The sequence below is a fragment of the Pyrus communis genome, chromosome 15, assembly GCF_963583255.1.
Source record: "Pyrus communis chromosome 15, drPyrComm1.1, whole genome shotgun sequence".
Lineage (NCBI taxonomy): Eukaryota > Viridiplantae > Streptophyta > Magnoliopsida > Rosales > Rosaceae > Pyrus > Pyrus communis.
Window position 1 is genome coordinate 9,732,244 of NC_084817.1, and position 20,957 is coordinate 9,753,200.

General features: G+C 38.7%; 3 protein-coding genes and 1 pseudogene across 3 annotated transcripts; 2 read left to right on the plus strand and 2 right to left on the minus strand.

The window, feature by feature from the left end:
* Nucleotides 1–3,601: 3,601 nt before the first annotated feature.
* Nucleotides 3,602–6,170, plus strand: LOC137717674 (leucine-rich repeat extensin-like protein 4; annotated as a pseudogene).
* Nucleotides 6,171–6,212: 42 nt separating this feature from the next.
* On the minus strand, nt 6,213–10,833 carry LOC137717675 (uncharacterized). The gene is made up of 9 exons (XM_068457112.1): nt 10,729–10,833; nt 10,466–10,531; nt 9,905–10,176; nt 8,908–9,568; nt 8,562–8,761; nt 8,186–8,430; nt 7,028–7,788; nt 6,681–6,750; nt 6,213–6,340 (listed from the first exon to the last, which is right to left on the minus strand). Exons 2-7 carry the CDS (start codon nt 10,484–10,486, stop codon nt 7,097–7,099), a joined length of 2,091 nt encoding a protein of 696 aa, XP_068313213.1. The 5' UTR covers nt 10,487–10,531; nt 10,729–10,833; the 3' UTR covers nt 6,213–6,340; nt 6,681–6,750; nt 7,028–7,096.
* Nucleotides 10,834–13,500: 2,667 nt separating this feature from the next.
* Nucleotides 13,501–15,086, plus strand: LOC137718839 (molybdate transporter 1). The gene has a single exon (XM_068458372.1). The coding sequence runs from the start codon at nt 13,501–13,503 to the stop codon at nt 14,884–14,886; it is 1,386 nt and encodes a 461-aa protein (XP_068314473.1). The 3' UTR covers nt 14,887–15,086.
* An 893-nt stretch (nt 15,087–15,979) lies between these two features.
* On the minus strand, nt 15,980–19,629 carry LOC137717032 (probable ADP-ribosylation factor GTPase-activating protein AGD14). The gene is made up of 11 exons (XM_068456351.1): nt 19,495–19,629; nt 19,352–19,413; nt 19,135–19,273; nt 18,501–18,929; nt 17,680–18,204; nt 17,395–17,556; nt 17,159–17,266; nt 16,979–17,062; nt 16,621–16,777; nt 16,500–16,545; nt 15,980–16,251 (listed from the first exon to the last, which is right to left on the minus strand). The coding sequence occupies exons 1-11, from the start codon at nt 19,546–19,548 to the stop codon at nt 16,092–16,094; spliced, it is 1,926 nt and encodes a 641-aa protein (XP_068312452.1). The 5' UTR covers nt 19,549–19,629; the 3' UTR covers nt 15,980–16,091.
* Between the last annotated feature and the right edge of the window lie 1,328 nt (nt 19,630–20,957).

Consider the following 20,957-nt stretch of genomic DNA (forward strand, 5'->3'; position numbering starts at 1 on the left):
ATCCAGCTTGCAATTTGGATTTGGGTTGACAACACGTGTTACTAAATTTGGTCAAGGTGCTTAACTACTTGCCCCGTGTGCACACGAATTAAGTGACTTGACGTCGATGATTTTGGTGGTATCAAATAGATGGAAAGGGATTATCTTTCGATTCCATCAAATTCATCGATTTGAATTCTTAAAATTTAATTCAATGATTAAAGTTATTATAATTTAGGATTCATATTTTTAGCTGTTGGATCAAATTTTAAAGATCTGAATTGGTGAATTTGATGGAATGGATCCGGAAAAGATCCCTTTCCCAAGTAGATATCTAATCTAATCTAATTAATTAGTCATGGTTATATTATTGTTATTAGTTTACCCCTAACTTTTTAGTGTCATTTCAAATTGATTTCAATTTTTTTTATCATTTCAAGTTTTCAAATAATTACCGAACTTATTAGAAATGTTATATCTGTTACGTCAAGTTAAAAATATGTTAAATGAACTAGGACTTACTTTGTCTCTACAATCAAGAAAAAGTCATGAAAGCATATAGCCTTCACTAACTAAAGATCACCAGCCTCCATCAGGTTATTGTCTCCAAACATAACGCAAAACCATCGACTCCACCTTACAACTCAAGCCGCCAACATCGAAAAGAAGGTAATGAAGGTTGCTAAAATGGTGTGGACTACCATGATGCAGCCACCACCATCTTCATCACTCACAAAGAAGAACTGGAAGTTTTATGAGCTGAGTTTTGGCGAATGAGGAAATTACATGAACAAAAACAAGCTCTTTGAAATCCAATTTGAATTCTTAATCCTCTTCTTTGTTAGGAGATTGCATTCTTGATGTAATTTCAATGTGGGTCCATTTTCAATTCAATACCTATTTGATCATTGAGTTTTGTAATTTATAATCTATATTTGAAGTTTAGATTTTTGAGACAATTAATATTAATGTTGACCATGATATACTTAGTTGGTGGGTTTTGAATATAATGTATATTTGAAAAATTAATTGAGACTTAACATATGTGATATTTAATAGATTAGATATTTGTTCAAAATATTTTAAAATGTTGAGACTAATTTAAAATGTTGGGGGGTAAACTAATGCGATATTTCTGACATTTTTCTTTTTCTAATTGATGTCTTAATGTTTTACTTATGAGCTTTTTTTTCATTTATTAATACGATGATGTTTATCCATTCTTTGTCTTGATAACCTTTTTAGTTTGTGTGATTCAACATTCTGTCCTTTTACTATTTCGATAATGATCTGATTAATTTGTTTTTGTATGACTCTGTTTCCACAATGTGCTCCTAGCTTACGTATATTCCTAACGTTCTGTCCATGATACTAGTCTTGTACTTAAATTAGTCTTCATGCACGTGCTTATGTATGTGCAGAAGATATTTTTTGAATCACGGTGTGCTACGCTCTACTTATACTTTTTAAATGTATTTATATACGTAAATTGATAAAAGGAAAGTCAAATATTTGAAGTAAATGAATAATTTTAAATCATGTTAGACGAAACCCCTCATAAACCAATTAAAGCAACTGAATTCACATAATAAAATCGGTCTCTATAGAATTTATATTAATAATAGAGAAAATAATATTTAACAAACAATTGATTGAATCACATTATTACTAGCACATTGTGAGGCTAAGCCCACCCTTTCCCCTTATTATAGATAAAATCGTTTTTTTAAAATAATAATAATAATAATAATAATAATCATTTGACAATTAATTTAATCATATTATTATTCGCGTGTGAAATACCTTTTTTATAACCGACATTACACACCTCTTAAGGTGTTTTGAACGTGTTTAAAAATAGAGAAAATAATATTTAATAAACAACTGATTGGATCACATTATTGCTAGGCCATTGTGAGGCTAAGCCCACCCCCTACTCCCTCTTAGTGTAGATAATATCATTTATTAAAAAAAAAAAAACAATCATTTGACAAGTTATTTAATCACATTATTATCTGCTACGAAAGACCTTTTTTATAACCGGCATTACATGCTTCTTAACATGTTTTGAACATGTTTAAAAACAAAGAAATTGAATCACATTATTGCTAACCTATCGTGAGGTACTAATAATAATAAAATTAAAAAAAAAAAACTTTACCCAAAAATTAATTATTAAAAAAATACTGTTAAAATGATGAAAATGCTCATGCCTTATTTGATGCATTATTTTGGGATGCCTTTGAAGTTTTTTGTCTTGGGGGTATTTTTGTCCAAATATTTTTGTTGAAACTTGGTGACACCAAAAACACTGTTCACCTTTTCTATTGGCTTTATATATAGAGTTTCCCTTGTTCCACTCCTAACAATGCGCTCCTAGCTTGCATGACAACAAACACGAGAACAACAAAATACCTCGTTTCGAGAAATCTTAAAAACGATAAGATTTGAATTAATGACCTCTTACTTTCGCAATGTCGTGTCTTATAATGTAAAGTGCTTATGCCAATTAGAATCATTGAGATAGAAGGCTATACATGTGCCTCGGTATCTTGAATACATAGTAGACACTATGCAGGCACCGATGACCAGATTGTTGTCATGGTAAAAAGTGAAAAACTCTGCCCTTTTTCACAATCACATTCTACCTACCCCGTTTCCTTGTTTCTTATTGTTGTCCCAAACGAGAAAGTTTTGAGTATGTCGAGAATACAATTTGGTACACTTGTCATAGTATAACTAGAAATTTTTTTTTTTAATGGATCTATCACTTGTATTATGACACTTTTCTTTGTCAAAGTATATTGGCACTCATTGTATTGGGCATTGTTCTTGGCACAATGATAAATCTCTTTTAGAAATCCTAAAGAGTTAAAAAGGATGACATAGCGACTATGGGATTGTAGTCGAACCGACTTTCTCGCCCTCGATCTGTTAACGCCTCATTAGAAGTGTTTTTATTAGAAACATGTTTGACATTTTATTTATAAAAAAACATTTAAAGTGCTTTTTATTTAAAATTAAACACAAATAATACCTAACAAAAATTGGCTGAAATTAAACACAAATATTACCTAACAAAAAATGGCCGCACGATGTACAATGAACGGTTAAGATGTGAGGATCCTTAACAAAGAGGATCCAGAAAGAATCCTCATCGTTTAAAACACTTTTAACCTTTTTTAAAAGCAGCCTGATTGGATAGCTGTATTGATCCTTGCATTTTGCAATGAATGAATCCTTCAATTCTCACTTTTCACTTTTGTAACGCTGAAGCTTATATATGTGCGTGTGAATGATTGTTAGCTAAATGTATATAAGTTTGACATGCATGATCAAACTATTAATGTTGTTACGAGACCCATGCATCTACAATGGCACGTAGATTGCCAACCATTAATGTATATATAAAATCTTACAGACGCAATCGAGTATCTTTGAGACTCATTTGCACGTACAGTTGAAAGTTGCGTTTGAATGTGATGCAAGTGTCAACTGTTAAGTATCTAGGTCTAATACGCGTTATCTAGGTTGAAACACGCGTTATCTAGGTCGAAACACGCATTTTCGACTGTTAATAGGTTCATCATGAGACTCGTACGCATCAACGGTTAAAAGTTATCTACGATCATAAACAACAGTCATTAGCTTAGCTCAAACTCTTAATTATGTTTCCTCACTGTAAATCCTCCTAAAATTATCGTATCTTTACAACACACACCCAGCTTAGCCCCCTAAATTGGTGTCAAAAACTTGATCAAGTCCAAGATGAGCGTTAAAATGGGAAACCACCCCAAATTAACGGTGTCTATGTTTGGACTGATCCAGTTTCACACAGATGTAATAAACACAAGCGCTCATCACTTCCAGTAAATCTAGTTTTTTTACCCCTAACTGCTACTCCTCGTACACTTGGGAGTATAGTGAAAACTGCAGATTAACCTACTCAGTGGCACTGAGCTTTTTTTACTTTTTACCTGGAGAATTTGATCAGTTTTCCACCTCAAAACCCCTCTTTCTCTGATACCTGCTGAGAAAGCTTGCACAGAGAAATTGAACCCATTAGATGTGATCTCTTGCATGTGATGAAGAGAAGAAACATTCACATTTTTGTACTCTCCATTTTCCTCGTACCGATCTTTTTCCTCGGTGCTGCCGCTGGCGAAGAGCTTCAGATTTCGCACAATGCCGGCCTGAGAGACTCGTTGCGGACGTCACATTACAAGCAAAGGCAGCTCTTGTATTACATTGACCAAGATGGGTCACGAGGTGAAACTGTGACAGTCCCAGATTCCCTTGTTTTTGAAAACTCAAGACTCAGAAGTGCCTACATTGCCCTCCAAGCATGGAAGCAAGCCATGGTCTCTGATCCTCGGGATCAAATATCAAACTGGGTTGGATCCGATGTGTGCAAATACACTGGAGTCTTCTGCGCCCAAGCCCCAGACGACCCGTCAGTCCAAACTGTTGCCGGCATTGATCTAAACCATGCTGACATTGCAGGGTTTCTCCCGGAAGAACTTGGTCTTCTCTCGGATATTGCATTGTTTCACATCAACTCAAATCGTTTCTGTGGCAAAGTCCCAAAGAGTTTCAAAAAGTTGCAGCTCCTTTTCGAGCTTGATCTAAGCAACAACCGCTTTGCTGGGGAATTTCCTGATGTTGTTCTTCAGCTGCCAGCACTAAAATTTCTGGACCTGCGATTCAATGAATTTGAAGGTGAAGTCCCCAAGGAACTGTTTGATAAGGACCTTGATGCAATCTTCATCAACCACAACAGATTTTCCTTTGAATTGCCAAATAATTTTGGGAACTCGCCAGTCTCAGTTATTGTTCTTGCTAACAATAACTTCCATGGATGTGTACCGGCCAGCCTCGGCAGCATGTCCAAGAATTTAAATGAATTGGTGCTCACTAACAATGGGTTCCACTCGTGTTTGCCAAGGGAGATAGGGATGCTAAAGAAAGTGACAGTGTTTGATGTGAGCCATAATCGGTTTGTGGGAGAGTTGCCAAAGGAAATAGTTGAAATGGAAAGCTTGGAGCAGCTGAATGTGGCTCATAACATGCTCAGAGGGACTATACCAGAAGGTGTCTGTGAACTTCAGAATCTGGCAAAATTTAGCTTTGAGCACAACTTTTTCACTGTCGAGCCACCAATGTGTTTGAAGTTGGAGGAGTTTGACGACAGCAAGAATTGCTTGCGGAAAAGGCCAAAGCAGAGAACCTTGTTGCAATGCAAATTGGCTTTGTCTAAGAAAGTTGATTGTAGTTCTTTTGGATGTCATCCTTTTGTTCCTCCTTCGCCACCATCACCACCACTGCCTCCACCATCACCATCACTGCCTACACCATCACCACCACCACATCCTCCATCACCACCACTGCCTCGACCATCTCCATCACCGCCTCCACCATCTCCATCGCCTCCACCTCCACCATCACCTTCACCTCCACCATCACCACCATTGCATCCACCACCTCCACTACCGATTCCACCATCTCCACCACCGCCTTCGCCATCACCATCACCACCTCCACCATCACCACCACCGCCTCCACCATCACCACCACCACATCCATCATCACCACCACCACCTCTGCCATCACCTCCGCCTCCATCACCATCACCGCCTCCACGATCACCACCACCAACTCCACGATCACCACCACCGCATCCTCCGCCATCTCCATCGCCTCCTCCACCATCTCCCCCACCATCTCCTCCACATTCACCACCATTAACATCACCTCCGCCTCCACCGCCATCACCACCACTGCATCCACCATCACCACCACTGCCTCCGCCATCTCCATCACCTCCTCCGCCATCTCCATCACTTCAGCCACCATCACCATCATCACCACAGCCTCATCCTCCTCTTCCTCCACCTCCACCATCCTCACCTCCTTGCCTTCCCTCACCACCAACCCCTCCACCATGCCCTCATCAGAATTCACCACCAACTCCACTACCTTCTCCCCCACCACCACTACATTCTCCCCCGCCAACACCACATTCTCATCCTTTGCCGCCTTCACCACTTCCTTAACCTCCTTCACCTCCATCGCCACCACCATGTGTGCTAACTTCTCCGCCTCCTCCATCCCCACCACCATGTGTGTCATCTTCTCCGCCTTCGCCTTCACCTTCACCACCAACTCCAGCAAATGATGGCCTGTTAAATTGAAGAACCCTCCTACCCTTCACCTCCACCACCACCGTATTATTAGTGATTCCTTCCATTTCTTCTCCACCTTCCAGACAGCTTAGAGACCAATACACTATAGTGAGTAAACTCCCACAACTCTGAAAAGCATTTCAACTTTTGAAATAATTGCCAAGTCTTTATCTCTACCACTGCAACCAAAGAACACAAAAGAATGCCATCGACTATCAAGTTACATGATGAAGGTGAACACGAGAAGAACAAAGAGACAATGCACACGGAGGGTTATTCTTTTTTCTTCTTATTTTATCTTTTCAAGTTGTTATGGATTGTTTTTTTTAAGTAGATAATAAGTTGGAAGATGTAGTACTAGGCTACTTGGAATGTAATTAAAGAGATCTCTAGATTCATAATTCCGTTATATTAAGAGCTTTCTTTTACTTATATTTTGATCTAAATGTATTATGCAATGATGGATATTGGATTGAAAATGCTTACAAATCTTTAGGAAAAGTTAGGTCTCAATATTACCTTCTGCATTGCTCTGCTTCAATAATCATGAATCAGAACAAGCAACCATAGAATCTTTGTTCCATCTTCGCTGCAGGCAGAAGAAAGTCACCAATCTTCATTTTTATTGAAGAAAGGAAAAATAGAACAGATAATCTAAATAACAATTGAAAAATCAAACTCCAGTGAGAAAGGCTCAATGCTTGAAAAGCTAAATTTAAAAAAAATATAAAATTGCTTTCCTTGTCCTTAATCTCAAAAAGCAGATGACAAATGAACAAAACTGATAGCAGAAATGAGACGCATGAATGCCAAAGAATTTCAAAGCTCACTGAGGCAAAAAGCCTGAACTGTACTTTGAGTCTTACCCTGAGCCATATCAAAGACCATTACTTCAAAGCATCATGCATGTGAGCATCTCCATTTTGATGGCCTAATCAATCCAGATGAGGAAAAAGTACATTGTCTGTTACATGTGAATTAATCTCTGAAGTTAAAGGCTGGAGCAAACCACTATTAGACAATACTTCCAAGGCTTTAATGTCCTGTTGCAAACGGGTCGCATGTAAAATGGCATGATCAAGAACAAGAGGATCATCTGGGATATTTTGAAGAAGAGTAAGCAAGGCCTGCCGATAAACTTGAGCAGCCAATAATGGTCTTGCAACCTGCCGATCTTTACATGAGATCGCTACCTTGATGACATGCTTACAGAGATTTCCCAGCCTTGACGAAGGGCAATCACAGAATGAGAATTCTGAACCAGGGTTCCAGATAGTGTATGCCAGGCTTCTGTCCGTTTGTGAGATGACCTTTGCATACTGAAGATTTTGCTCTTCTAATATGACATCAACATCTAGGATCTGCAATGCCTGATACCAAGCATTCGTTGAAAAAGACTTGTCCCTCAAATTTTCAAAATACCCAGTCTCCGTGCTATATTGGTCTAACCAATACGAAGAGTGAAATTCAGTTGTGAGTGTGTGTATCAGCCAGTCGACTCTCAACCAGGAATTTGCATATTGTTCATTGAAAAGCTTGGATTTCAACCTTGCATGATAGGACTCAATTGCAGCATTTGGCTCTGGACTGGCCACAGGAAGAGACCTTATGCAATTCACCCACAACTCTGGACAGCAAGAGCATACAAATTCAATGTTTGGGATAACAACATGATAGCTTAAAATATTCGAAAGGGCCATTGTAATGGTTATTGGTCACAATATTTATCACATCAATTTCATTTTGTGAGCTTATCACATTTCAGTATTCATGTGACCACACAGTTTATACTTCGCGTGTCAACTACCTAACAGGCCACAATACCATCCTCGCACTGGGTTTGAAGCCAGCCGTGTAAAATGCAAAGGATAAAAAATTATACCAAAGAGAGTTGAAACACAAAAACCAGCAGTCTCAGACAGCATTGGCTGTTTGACAGAAACCACGTACTTGGGCCTGACTCCTGATTAAGAGCAAAGATGCTTTCTTTTATGCATAAAGATCAGGCACAGAAAGGAAAATACCTAAATTTGGTAACCATCGCCTCTTAAAATAATCCATAAAGGCACATTGATCAACAAATACTTGCATAAACTCCTCAACTGCATCCATAGCATTCGACCCGCTCCTTGTGCTATACAAAAGACAGCCTAACTGCTTAAATACCTCTCGCTGCACATCAAAGTTGCAGCATGTCTTTAAAATCCGTCTTATCCAAGAATGCCGAGCATGCCAGATACATAATAAGACCCGGCATTGGAAAGCCTCCCTGGGATAAAGAAAATAATCCCAGTGTAAATTCAGTTCAATGTAAAAACAAACTCTGAGAAACATGCAAACCCCACACCCCCGCGGTGCGCACCCCCCCCCACCCACAAAAAAAAACACTAATGATATTACCTTAATATAGAAATCTCAAAGGAAGGATCATCCACTAAAAAGGAATCGGGTCTCCATCCTGAGTCCTTGGTTCGGATTCTTTCAGCCAGTGGCCCAATCCACTTGTGGATGTCTTGACTGATGAAAGAGGAGGTAATGATCCAAGCAACTGGTATGGCATTCCGAAATGGGTTGAAAACAAGTAATGTACACAGCGGATACTGTTAAGAGGGGCCAAAAATCACAATAAGGATATGACATCTAATAGCAGGGGTAAAAAATCAGGTATTATGTCATCAATTATACGCATGACAGCTAACAACATGAAAGAAAAGGATCACATGCAAGTACCTATAAATCAGGATACCTTAAGTTTCTTTAAGCCAAATGTTGAATGGACAGCTATGTAATTATTATGTCCATACTGGAGCATCTGTTGCAGCTGCCAATCTGTCTGTATCCCTAAAACAAATGGCTCCGAACCAGAGCTATCTTGAAAATAGAAAACATGCTTGCGATGGCGTTGAACCCACATCTTTATACTGCATCCATCATCTGGATGTAACTGAGGAGAAGAATTACGAATCCCCCTTTCCATGTTTCTAACATCGTTGCGACTTAGAAAATCATCACGGTTATGAGGTCCACCATGCCCCTCGACCAGCTCCATGTGATGCTGAATTATATTGTCTAAGGGAATTCCAACATAAAGCATAGACATCACTTTCAGGCGTTGCTCCTCTGATATTCGTGGAGCATACATGGCTCTCGTTCCCATAGCATCCTGATCAAGTATACCATGGCACGGATATCCTGACTTATCTACATGATTTCTGTGGTTATAGATGATGAGAGCAAGGAGTGGCCGGGTATATAAGCGCTTTACAGTGAAATGGCATAGGCAGCCTCTCATCATGTGACGCCTTCCAGGCCTGCTTCCCTTTCCGGATGCTGGCTTTGTACTAGAACCATCCACCAGACCAGATTCATTCTCTCGGTAGTCTTCAGGACCATATGAACACCAGTATCTGATGAATCACCATATACAAAATTACGTGTCTTAGGCTTATGTTGATGATCACTTAATGCTTTTAATTTAATGGTATACGGTTGCAGTGGATTCAATAGTTAACGTTCCTGAATATTGCACTCAAAAAAAAAAAAAAGAAGAAAATGTTCCCGAATATCAATTTTCTGAAAGTTATAACTAATGATTTTAAATTTGAAATGAATTCCTAATTTTGAAAGTGTTGTACAAGCTGTTCACAACTACGCAGATATTAGTGCAGCAAATCAAGCGGCCATTTTCAACACGGTTAAAGGAACAGGGAACTCCAACACACAAGACAACAGAAACAACATACAGTGTATATTCAAGATAACCGTCAACCCTTGGCTTGCTGATGCTCCCCTCAGGTCTCTTCCTTCTTGACTCGACGCGGAAGCTGGCAGGGCATTCGGCATTTGAAGATTCTCCTTTTACAAAATCACCCACCCTAGCAAATGGGATTAGGGCAATATCATCGCCGCCTTGGCGACCGCCTTCTACTTTCACCCACTTGATATGAGTAGCAGAAAACTCGGCACATGGAGGATCTTGTACCGGAAGGTTTAGAATGTCCTCCATTCTTGCCATCTGTGTAATAAAATGAAAACCCAAATCATAATTCTTCTAATTTTAATATCTTATGCAGCACAAAATTCAACCTAAGAGTTTTAAATAACTGGTCTGTGTTGGTTTCCAAATTCCAATATTCCCAATCTCATATGCTGCCTCTTTACTCAATCTAAACATGCAAAACAGCAAAGCTAAGAAATTTTAAAGCTACTTGAGATTACCATCTAAAAGTGCTTATACTTGAAGCCAAAAGCACAATAAGGACTTCAACGACTGAAAAAGTAAAAGCTGTTTAACAAAAATTTACCTTGTGTTCATGGCCCTTCATGCTTCTCCAACTAGCTCAAAAAATGTAAATTCCGAAACTTTTACTCTGCAAGTAATAATTTTGAAAGTTTAAACTTTACTCAAAACGAAAAGAAGCAAATTGAGCAGCTTTAGAAAGAGGAAAACCAGAGAGCAGCAGGTAAAATGCAAAAAGTTACAGCTTACAGAAGTGAAAAATCCGGGAGGGGAATAAAAGCAATTGAATCTAAAGTAAAAGTAGTAAATATGAAGAGGGTAATTTACCTCTAGGGTCTGCATTCGAATGGGCAGCCATGGGAGGAGAGTGATTCAAGGTCTTCCATGTTTTTCAGCGGAGTGGAGCTTTTGCTTTCTGGGATCAATTATCAGAGATCAGACAAAGCTGTTAGACCTCAGTTTTCCTATCTCTATTTCCTTTGCTTGTTGGGCTAGCAAATTGGGTCCAGCCCAAGGTACCACGTTGGCCCATAAGATTCGTAGACTATCCAAGTCCGAAATGTTAGTGCCATTTTGGAAAATGCCGGGGAGAGAAGCTCATGTAATGGTGTAAGGATAACACTCATCTCCATTTCTGTGGTAGAAGCTCGCTTGCTCCTTTTATTAATGTCGGTGATGTACTTTTTTTTTTTTTTTTTTGTCAATAGATAAACTTTATTGCATATTGAAAAATGCCGGGTAGAGATAAACAGTTGGGTTGGTACTATCATTGCCCAAAGTGACTAAATTTTGAAAGAAAACTTATATACCATAATCATATTTAGTTTTATTACAACAATAACAACAAGGCTTTATCTTACTAAGTGGAGTTGGCTGTATGAATCCTAGAACATCACTCTACTCAGTTTTGCACAAAGTCTTATGTAAGTTCCAAGTACTCTATGTCTTTCCTTAGAGTCTCTTTCCAAATCTTCCTAGATCTTCCTCTACCTCTTTTGCCCTGAGTCTCTGCCTCATAATCACATCTTCTAACTGGAGCATCGATAGTTATTCGTTTATCATGTCCAAACCACCTTAACTGATTTTCTCTCATCTTATCTTCAATTGAGACGACTCCTACATGGATTTCCTCTCATCTTACCTCAAGCGAGAGTTGGATGACTAGTGCATGTACATGGGCTGGGTTCATGGGACTCGCGCAAGGTATCTTGTCAGAACTTTGTTTAGTTTTTTGTCCTAACCATTAAATAAAGTTATTTGAATGCTTTTTTTTTATTTATTAAAATTTAAAGTTTTGAAGTCATTTTTAATAGTTTTCCTAAAATAAGGCCTCATCATTCATCAACAAAAACAAAGTAAAACATGCAAATGTTGTAAAATTAGTGGGATGAATGCCCACTTGCATTTGGCAAAAGATGAGAAGACTTTAGAATAGTGAATTAATAGTGGAGGTGTGATATTGTCAAAAGGAGCAATGATTTCCCTCATTTGTAAACCACGGATGTGGCTCTATAAATAGAGCACTTCGTATGTTATCAAAATACAAATTGCGAAAGAAAAAACTAAAGAAATAATATTAGTATCTCTCCCTCCTTCTCTTTATCTACCATCCTTTTTATGTTATAGCTACTAAAGTTATAGTGTGATATTTTACACCCGTTTCACTCATGTCCCTAGCAAAAATTATTTCTCTAACTTTTGTTTATTTATAATAGCAAACTCTTACTTGCTCATATATATTGGTCCTTCATGAGTCATGACTCCCCTTATAGCGAGAGGGTAGGACTTATTTTCTTAATGTTGTTGATGTGCCTTTTTTGCAGGGCAGATAGGTTTGATCTCTTAATGTACATCTATAAGATTCCCTTCTTTCTGCTTGTGTAGATCTAAGAATATTCCATTCGTAGCTTGGTCCATTAAGCTCCAAAATTTAATAGGTAATAACTCATAATCGAACGTTTACTTTTTTGAAATAGGTCCAAATTAAGTAAAAATTGGACCTATTTTAAAAGGTAGTCTATAAAATTGAACCTATTTCAAATTTTCCCTATACTTTATTGAAAATAATTATAATCGGACGTTTACGTTAACGTCGGCGTCTAGGATGTTGAAAGGTCATATCAGCTCTCAAAACGACCCCATTTGAGTTCTGAATCGTTTGGCCCTTGCGCAGAGTGACCCTTCGAGTTCGTGGGTAGTATATTGATCCTTTTGGCTGAATATATCCGCATGATGTTAAGAAAAGGAGAGAAAAGGAATATGCATACATTATACAATCCACCGCAAATGATCTCTTCCCCAGATAAAGAATCCAGTCAACTAGTAAAGTCTAACCAATTTGATGCTTCATTTAGTTCCAGTTTCGTGTACCACATCTCCATTCCCTAATTAATACACTGTGACTTTTGCTAACTTTGGAGTTGCTTTGTACTTTTTTGAGCAGGGTGATAGCGTTAAGGGATCAGATAGCTAGTTAAGAGAAGAGAAATTGATAGAGATTGAAATCACACTAATTTATGTCACTACGATAAAACATCATTTGAGAAAACCACAAATAAGGTAGGGAGCATTACTATTATTTATTTTATTTTTATCAAATGACATATTTGTTATATTAAATGTTAAATTAAAAAACCGACGAGGTTCGAACTCATGTCATCGTGCAACGACAACACTTCTGTCCACAATTGTGGTAAACGGCCGCATTACCACCAATTTAAGCAAGGGAGTAAGAATGCACCCCTTATTTATGGGAAACTAGAATTCTCTCCTCTCATCTTTCCATCATTTTCTCTCACACTATTTTGTTTTTCTCTTTCTATAAAAAATTAATATAAAATATTGACGTAACTTAATTATGACCGTTCAAATAGAAGAAGAATGAAAAGGAGGAAGAAAAAAAAAAAAAAAAAAAGAGAGAATCGTTCTTCATTTATAGGATCCACATTGCACGCACTTCAAGAAGTGTGAGAAATAGGGACTTCCTAGACATACAGTACAATCAATACGCCAACAGATCACTTTTCTCCATGTAAAACTATACTGTATAAATACATCACACTACCCTAAACTATTCGCATTAAACAAAAACCACATTCCATGGAGCCCCAAAACCACCAAATCCCTCCAACCCAAAACCCTCCTCCTCCGCCCAGTTTCTCAGCCAAAGTTGCAGAACAAGTAAAATCCAACCTGGTTTTCAAGTCCAAATGGGCAGAGCTAAATGGCGCAATGGGTGACTTGGGCACATACATTCCAATTGTTGTGGCCTTGACTCTCTCAAGGGACTTGAACTTAGGCACGACCTTGATCTTCACCGGTGTCTACAACATTATCACCGGTGCAATTTACGGTGTCCCGATGCCGGTCCAGCCCATGAAGGCCATTGCCGCCACCGCTCTAGCCAACCCGGATTTCGGCGTGCCGGAAATCATGGCTTCTGGGATTTTGACAGGTGGAACCATGGTTGTTTTGGGTGTCACAGGTTTGATGCAGTTGGTGTACAAGCTGATCCCTCTCTGTGTTGTGAGGGGGATTCAATTGGCACAGGGCTTGTCATTTGCGTTAACCGCGGTCAAATACATAAAAAAAGTCCAAAATCTCCCCAAATCTAAGGCTCTGGGAGAGAGGCACTGGTTAGGGTTAGATGGGTTGGTTTTGGCTATTGTTTGTCTAGGGTTTATAGTGCTTGTTAATGGTGCAGGTGAGGAAGGGCAGGAAGGTCATACCGATCATGTGGGTCCCCGTGGGGATGAGGAAGAGAGACCCAGCAGAAAGGCAAGGTGGAGGAAAAAAATAACTTCACTACCTTCAGCTTTTCTGATTTTTTTGCTGGGTGTGATTCTGGCTTTTGTGAGGAACCCAAAGGTTGTGCATGAAATTTCGTTTGGACCCTCTTCCATGGAGGTGGTGAAGATTTCTAGGCATGCATGGAAAGAAGGGTTTGTAAAAGGTGCAATCCCACAACTGCCCTTGTCAATACTGAACTCGGTGATTGCTGTGTGCAAATTATCATCTGATCTTTTCCCAGAGAGGGACTTTTCAGCCACTTCACTTTCAGTGACGGTAGGGTTGATGAACGTGGTGGGTCCTTGGTTTGGCGCCATGCCAAGCTGCCATGGAGCCGGTGGGTTGGCTGGGCAGTACAAGTTTGGGGGGAGGAGTGGTGCGTGTGTGGCTCTGCTGGGTGCGGCTAAATTGGTGCTGGGTTTGGTCTTGGGGACCTCTTTAGTGACAATTCTGAACCATTTTCCTGTTGGGGTTTTGGGGGTGCTGCTTTTGTTTGCTGGGATTGAACTAGCCATGTGTGCTAGGGATATGAACACAAAGGAGGAGAGTTTTGTGATGCTTATTTGCACTGCAGTTTCACTGGTGGGTTCCAGTGCAGCACTAGGGTTTGCGGTTGGGATGGTTGTGTATTTGCTTCTTTGGCTGAGAAAATTGGGCACCGACAAACCTGATTCTGTGATGTCTATGGATGCATGATCCATAGAAAGTTGTTTAGGGACTTTAGACTTGTATTTATTAGGTGTAGCATTTGTTCTTCAAGATGCACGGTTGGGAAGATGGTGCAGGGTTTAGAAATTGCGTTTGTAGCGAGTGAGGCAGATTCTGCATGACGAGAGCAACTTTCATACTGCGGGAAACAGTAACATTGACTTTCCGTATTAATGATACAATGTTATATGTAAGCTTCTTTTCGTATGTCACTATATCATTAGCACAAAATGCCACTGCTATTGCAGGAAAATGTGTTTTATTTGCTTTTTGTAATATTTTCTTTTCATGTAACTTTGCCTTCTTCTGATGGTTTAAGATTGGTAAGTAAATATGTTTTATAATTTATGATTTCTTTCAACTGGAAAAAATGAAGGAAGTAGGTAGCTAGAGCTAGTCTTGTTTGTTTCACCAACTGAGCCTCCACCACAGCTGCAAGATATAAATGAATAAATATTCTTAATTCATTTTATTCCCTTGATTATATTCAAAGATTATGATCATGGTTTCCGGATGCCATGGACATATATCCCTCCTTTTTTTGGTAAAGAAGATGCCCAGCTTATATGCACAAGGCTTTGAATATATTCACTACTGCTCATAGGGTTTTGCCTTTGTTTAGCTCAGGCAGAGGCGATCCAGAGACAAGGCGATCAAGGTCTGTGCCGTGGGTTTTACTTTGAACCAGGCCTCAGAATATCATAAAATCCCTAAAAATATGTACATTGAGAGCATATAGCCTACCTTGCAAAACCATTCATATCCAAGTAAGTTTGTCCTTAAAACCAACGAACAAAGGCGACAAAAATAGAAAAACGAAGGAATAGGAGAACTTAGAAATAGGAAAAGCAAAAAATGGAAATCGGATCAACTAGCTCTCCCCTCCCCTTAATTGATATGATTTCTTATTTTCAAGTATTTGATTACGGTCAGGTACCTACACTTGTGCAAGTGAATTTAACTGTTAATAACTGCAGAGCCTTTAACGCATCAATGGTCAGTTAATTCAACAGAAGCATCCCACTTACTTCCAATATACTATTGTTTTAATAATATACAAAATAGTACTGTGATGTGAGAACATATTAACTGATTTTTAACAAGATGCTTGGAGGTCCTCTCTCCTGAAGACTTCCCTCCATATGGATGCAGTCTTCCTCCTGAAGATGCTTGGAGGCCGAAATAACTTTTGATCATCCAAATGGGTTTCCTCTCATTGGAGAAAAAGTGCCTAAGGTGCTGCTGCTGCTGGGTGCTGGGTATCTGACGCTTGGTTGCTGAAATGATTGCTGAGTTGTGGTTAGGGATCCAAAAGCAGCTTCGTCCCTGCCAAAGCCGCCAACTCCCTGTGGTCTGCAATGATGACAATGACCGAAAAGTAGAGAAACTGAGCACATAATTACAGACGAAATGGAGAATAGCAAACACATAATAGAGGGAGAAGAGAAGGAAGCAGGGACACGGTGTTCTAGTAGCACATGCTCTGCAAAATATGGGAAAGACGACACTGGTGGAGCTATCAAGGGCTGCTAATGTCGAGCAAACTTACGTCCAGATAATATGTTACAGAAAAAAGATAGCTAAGAACGATAAATAATTACCTTAAAAATTGCACATTATTAGGTAATTGATGCCCCATGTATGCCCCTGAGATGATAATATTAGACATAAAACAAGAAAAGAAGCCAAGAAAGAAAACATAAGGTAACAAAGTGAATTTACTCGGAGAGAAAGCATTTGCGAACGAAGGCGAGTGTGAAGGCATCGTCATGGATTCATTAGACTCAAATTGCGACATAGTAGGAAGGCTCGAAGCATGCATCAAGCCTGGTACTGGAGCATTAGGCAGAGCTCCTTGCAATGAAGACATGGAAGGAAACTACACAAATATAATACTCGAAGGTTAAAATGAATATATTACCAAAGATCTGAACTCTAATTTATCAATTTCTCGATAAGAAACAAAAAATGCTGATAAAAATCAAGTAAAAACAGAAAACTAAGAGCATAAACTATAGCAAATTTGCAAAAAAGAGATGGAAAAAGATACAAGAGGTATCAAATTGAATGTTGTGCATACATGTGTGGAAGTCACTAGGCTTTTTTCTTCATTAAGATCAAACGGATTTTTTGGTTTTGCTGGACCCGGAATTACTGGAGCCGGCTGCAAATGAAAATAACATGTCAATAGCCTCCATATTTTAAGCAGAAATTAATACACAACATATTCAGCTTTTATAAATCTTTACGCATTATATACCGTCGCGGTAGGGTAATACTGCATGTTGTACCCCATTCCCTGAACTGGAGCAATATGCCAGCCTGAAGCTTGTCCAGGGGCTGATGAGTAACTTGCAGTAAAAAGGTCCTGCAGAAAATTTAACATAAGACAATCAAGAAACATTTTAGCCGAAAAAATGTATATACATGAAGCAAATAATGTCAAAGATCACTAGAATCTTCAATCAATACGAAGAAAATAAGACAATTTCATACTGCCGGGAGTTCCATTCGCACGCTAGTATTCATTTCCACTTGGGATCCAGCTCCACTGCCACTGTCGGTATGTTCAGCTGGATTCAAAATAGATTGAGATGATTTTTCAGCAGGAATACTGAAAGATCTTTGTATGCTTGGTGCCAGTGATAAGTTCCTCAACTGCAGATGTGTACATTAAGCAACAAGGTAATAACACGAACTAGATAAGACATTTAAAAATTATTATTTGCATTCATGAATTTTGAGAGTAATTAATTAAGGAGAAAGCTATTCTCATCTTACCTCAGCGTTTGAAGCTCCAACTGCAAAATTGACATGTGAAGTAGAACCGCTATCCGTGGTGAAGGATATAGAAGATTGATCTTGCTGTGTACTTAGTACTAACTGCTTCTCATCAGTACCTTTTACAGTGGTGTCACCACCAAAAATAGCAAGATCTTGCACAGGACCTGCATCAGCTGGGGAATGACCACCTGCAGGCATGGTGTTTATAGATGCAGTTGACGGAGCACCATCATTGTGTGGTGTCTCAGATGCATTACTCACAGGAACAGATGAGGGAGTTGACAATTCAAATAGCAAAGACTCCAGAGGGTCTGCATTTGGAACCGCAGTTGGAACTTGAGGTGCCTTCTCCGTTGTAGATGATCCAAATGAGGCCCAGTTGTTATCCTCATTGGGTGGAGGTGTTTGCTGCAATTGTGATTCTGTAGCATGTGGGGGCTCGGAATCAGTATTGAAATCAATCAAGCTTACTATATTTTGTTTGGTCGCATTCCCATCATGGCCACCAGTAGATTTGGTTTTCTACAAAGAAAACCAAAAAAATATAAGTGCATATTTTTCTTGAAAACTGTTCAAAAGAGTAGTATGAAGCTCGATAAACTTTTTGGTAATGTTGAGCCATTATATGCCATTAAAGTGCCCAGGTGCATGGATCTCACAAAAATAAATTGAAAGACAGCATTGCAAGAATTTGGACTCAGGATCTCCTGATTTGATACTGTTGGAACATCACTTACACAGAACCCCTGGTTTAGAACTACGTAAAAAAAACCCTGTAGTTCAAACAACTAACCATCATAATGTAAGCAGGAACACACCTGATTATGAGCAGAACCATCAGTATCCTTCTGATTTGCTGTGGAACTTTCACCAACCTGTGGAGGAGGCACGTTTTCTCGTAGTTTATCTTTAACAGGGGGCACAACAGGAGAATGGGACCCTTCTGTGGTCTTCTTATTGTCTGGTGTCCTGCTTTGGACCTTGGATTCTCCACTTGAGGATCCACGTTTCCCCCCTCGAATCCTGTTATCAACAATCTCAAAACGTAGAGGAGCTCTTATAAAACCACCACTTCTTGAGTTTTCTGGAGAATATCGAGGACTTCTTCTCTCATCATAGTAGTATCTTAAACTTCTTCCACCTGGACTATTACTAGAACTCCGTTCCAACCTGTCATCATCATGGAAGCTCCTGGATCCACTACGATGTCCACCAACCTTCTGGTTTTCATCAGACTCCTCAGTGCTCTGTATTAAATAAATAAGAATTTTTAACTAGAGGCAACCAATAAGAGCCTTCGCATCAAAATTAAAATAAGGTCTGTGCTTGCTGCTGTTGATATTGTATGCAAATAAGGAATGACCAAGCTTTCCACAAGGAAAAATTAGAACTATATGAAATAGAAATGTATTGAATGGGCAAATCTTATAAAAAAAAAAAAAAAAGGCTCACCAATCGCAGCATTGGGAGCTTGTTGCCACTCCTCTCACTAGTGTAGATACTCCTCTCACCAGTGTAGACACTCCTCTCGCCAGTGTATTTTCTATCAACATATACATGCTTTATAAAACTCCTGAGCCCATGAAGATTACTGCAAAGTAGTATGTGAATTAGAGAACATCCGATATGAAGTATTCCATACTAATCAAAGAGTTACATGCTTAAATACCCGGCATCAGGGTAAGAATGGTACTGAGGATCCCATTCTTTAAAATAAATTTGTCTTGCTCGCTGTAAATGAACGTTTCAGGGTGAACGTTAGATAGTGGATGAGAAAGAATAATAGTGAGACGAATGAGTGTATGTGCTCACCTCATTTCCCCCTGCTTGAAGTGCACTAACTTCTTCTGCATTAAATTTAGCCATTGACACTGATTTTACTCGGTGAGTGAACTCCCGACTGGACAATTTGAAATCTTAATTGGTCAGCACTGAGAAGATGCAAAATCAAAACGATGCCATGCAAAACTTATGATCAAAACTAGATATGACTACTTACTGTACTCCACTACACTTTGTACAGACAAATGTCAAGAAGGTCGTGCAAACATATTGCGGTCCCTGCACAAAGAATACATTTTTAAAACAATCGTTGAACCAGTATCATTTGTTTGTAGGAGTAGGTTTGAAGGAAAAACTCATATTTACTTCCGCAAGAAAATTCTTATTTATCTTTCTAAGCGCATGAGCATGCATTTGCGGATTTCAAATATTAATTTGCAGAACTTAAAAAATACAGTGTTTTCTACTTTTACTGATTTAATGCTACAGATGAAGAACCATTAATGATGCCAGTATTTTCACTTATTTGGGAACAATATAACAAGAAGATGTCATACCAAGCTATTGCAATTGATGCATCTTTTATTCTCGGGAAGTTTTAAAAGACTGCGAATTGTTCTTTCGCTTTTCTCATCTTCCTTCAACCCTTTTCTCATTTTTCAGAAAATTATGAAACCTGAACAGAAAGAAGAGATGGAGAAGTAATTATTGCAAGAACCAAGACAACCGCTGAGCTTCACTTTCTCTTCCTCAATTTTTTCACCAAGCTGATGGAAACTCACAGGGAGAAAAACCAACCTGATTATTTAATCAGTGTAGATTATATCGATTTCAGCATGAAGAAAATACATTGTCATCTTCCTAAAATGTCGTTGATGAAAATAAATTGAAATACCATGTCCTCTCTCTCTCACACACGCACACTTTCTTAAAGATAAGGGATTCCTTTTTCAACTAAACCTATCATACCAATGCAATATATTACATCAACATCAATTTGCTTCTTTTACTTCTCCTACATTTTCTCAGCAGCCAAACAGATGAAAAAGGAATTTATCCTTCCAATTGTTATCAAAATCCGATCAAATGAAGCAAAAGGGTTTAACAAATGCACATGTTATTACCTGAACATCAATTACCTTCCTTTTCTTTTACCACTATTTCTCAGCAACCAAACAGATGGAAAAGCAAGTTCTCCTTCCAATTGTTATCAAAACGCAATGGAGTGAAGTAAAATAATTTAACAAATGCAAATGTTATTACACGAACATCAATTACCTTCCTTTACTTCTCCTACATTTTCTCAGTAACCAAACAGATGAAAAAGCAGTTTTTCCCTCCAATTGTTATCAAAATCCGATGAATTGAAGCAAAAAAAAAAAAATGCAGAAATTCAAAACCAACCTGATTATATAACCAGTGTAGCAACTCGAATCTATGTCTGCATCCACAAGCGGGCAGAGAAGAAACCCTAGAAATTGGGAACCGAGAGA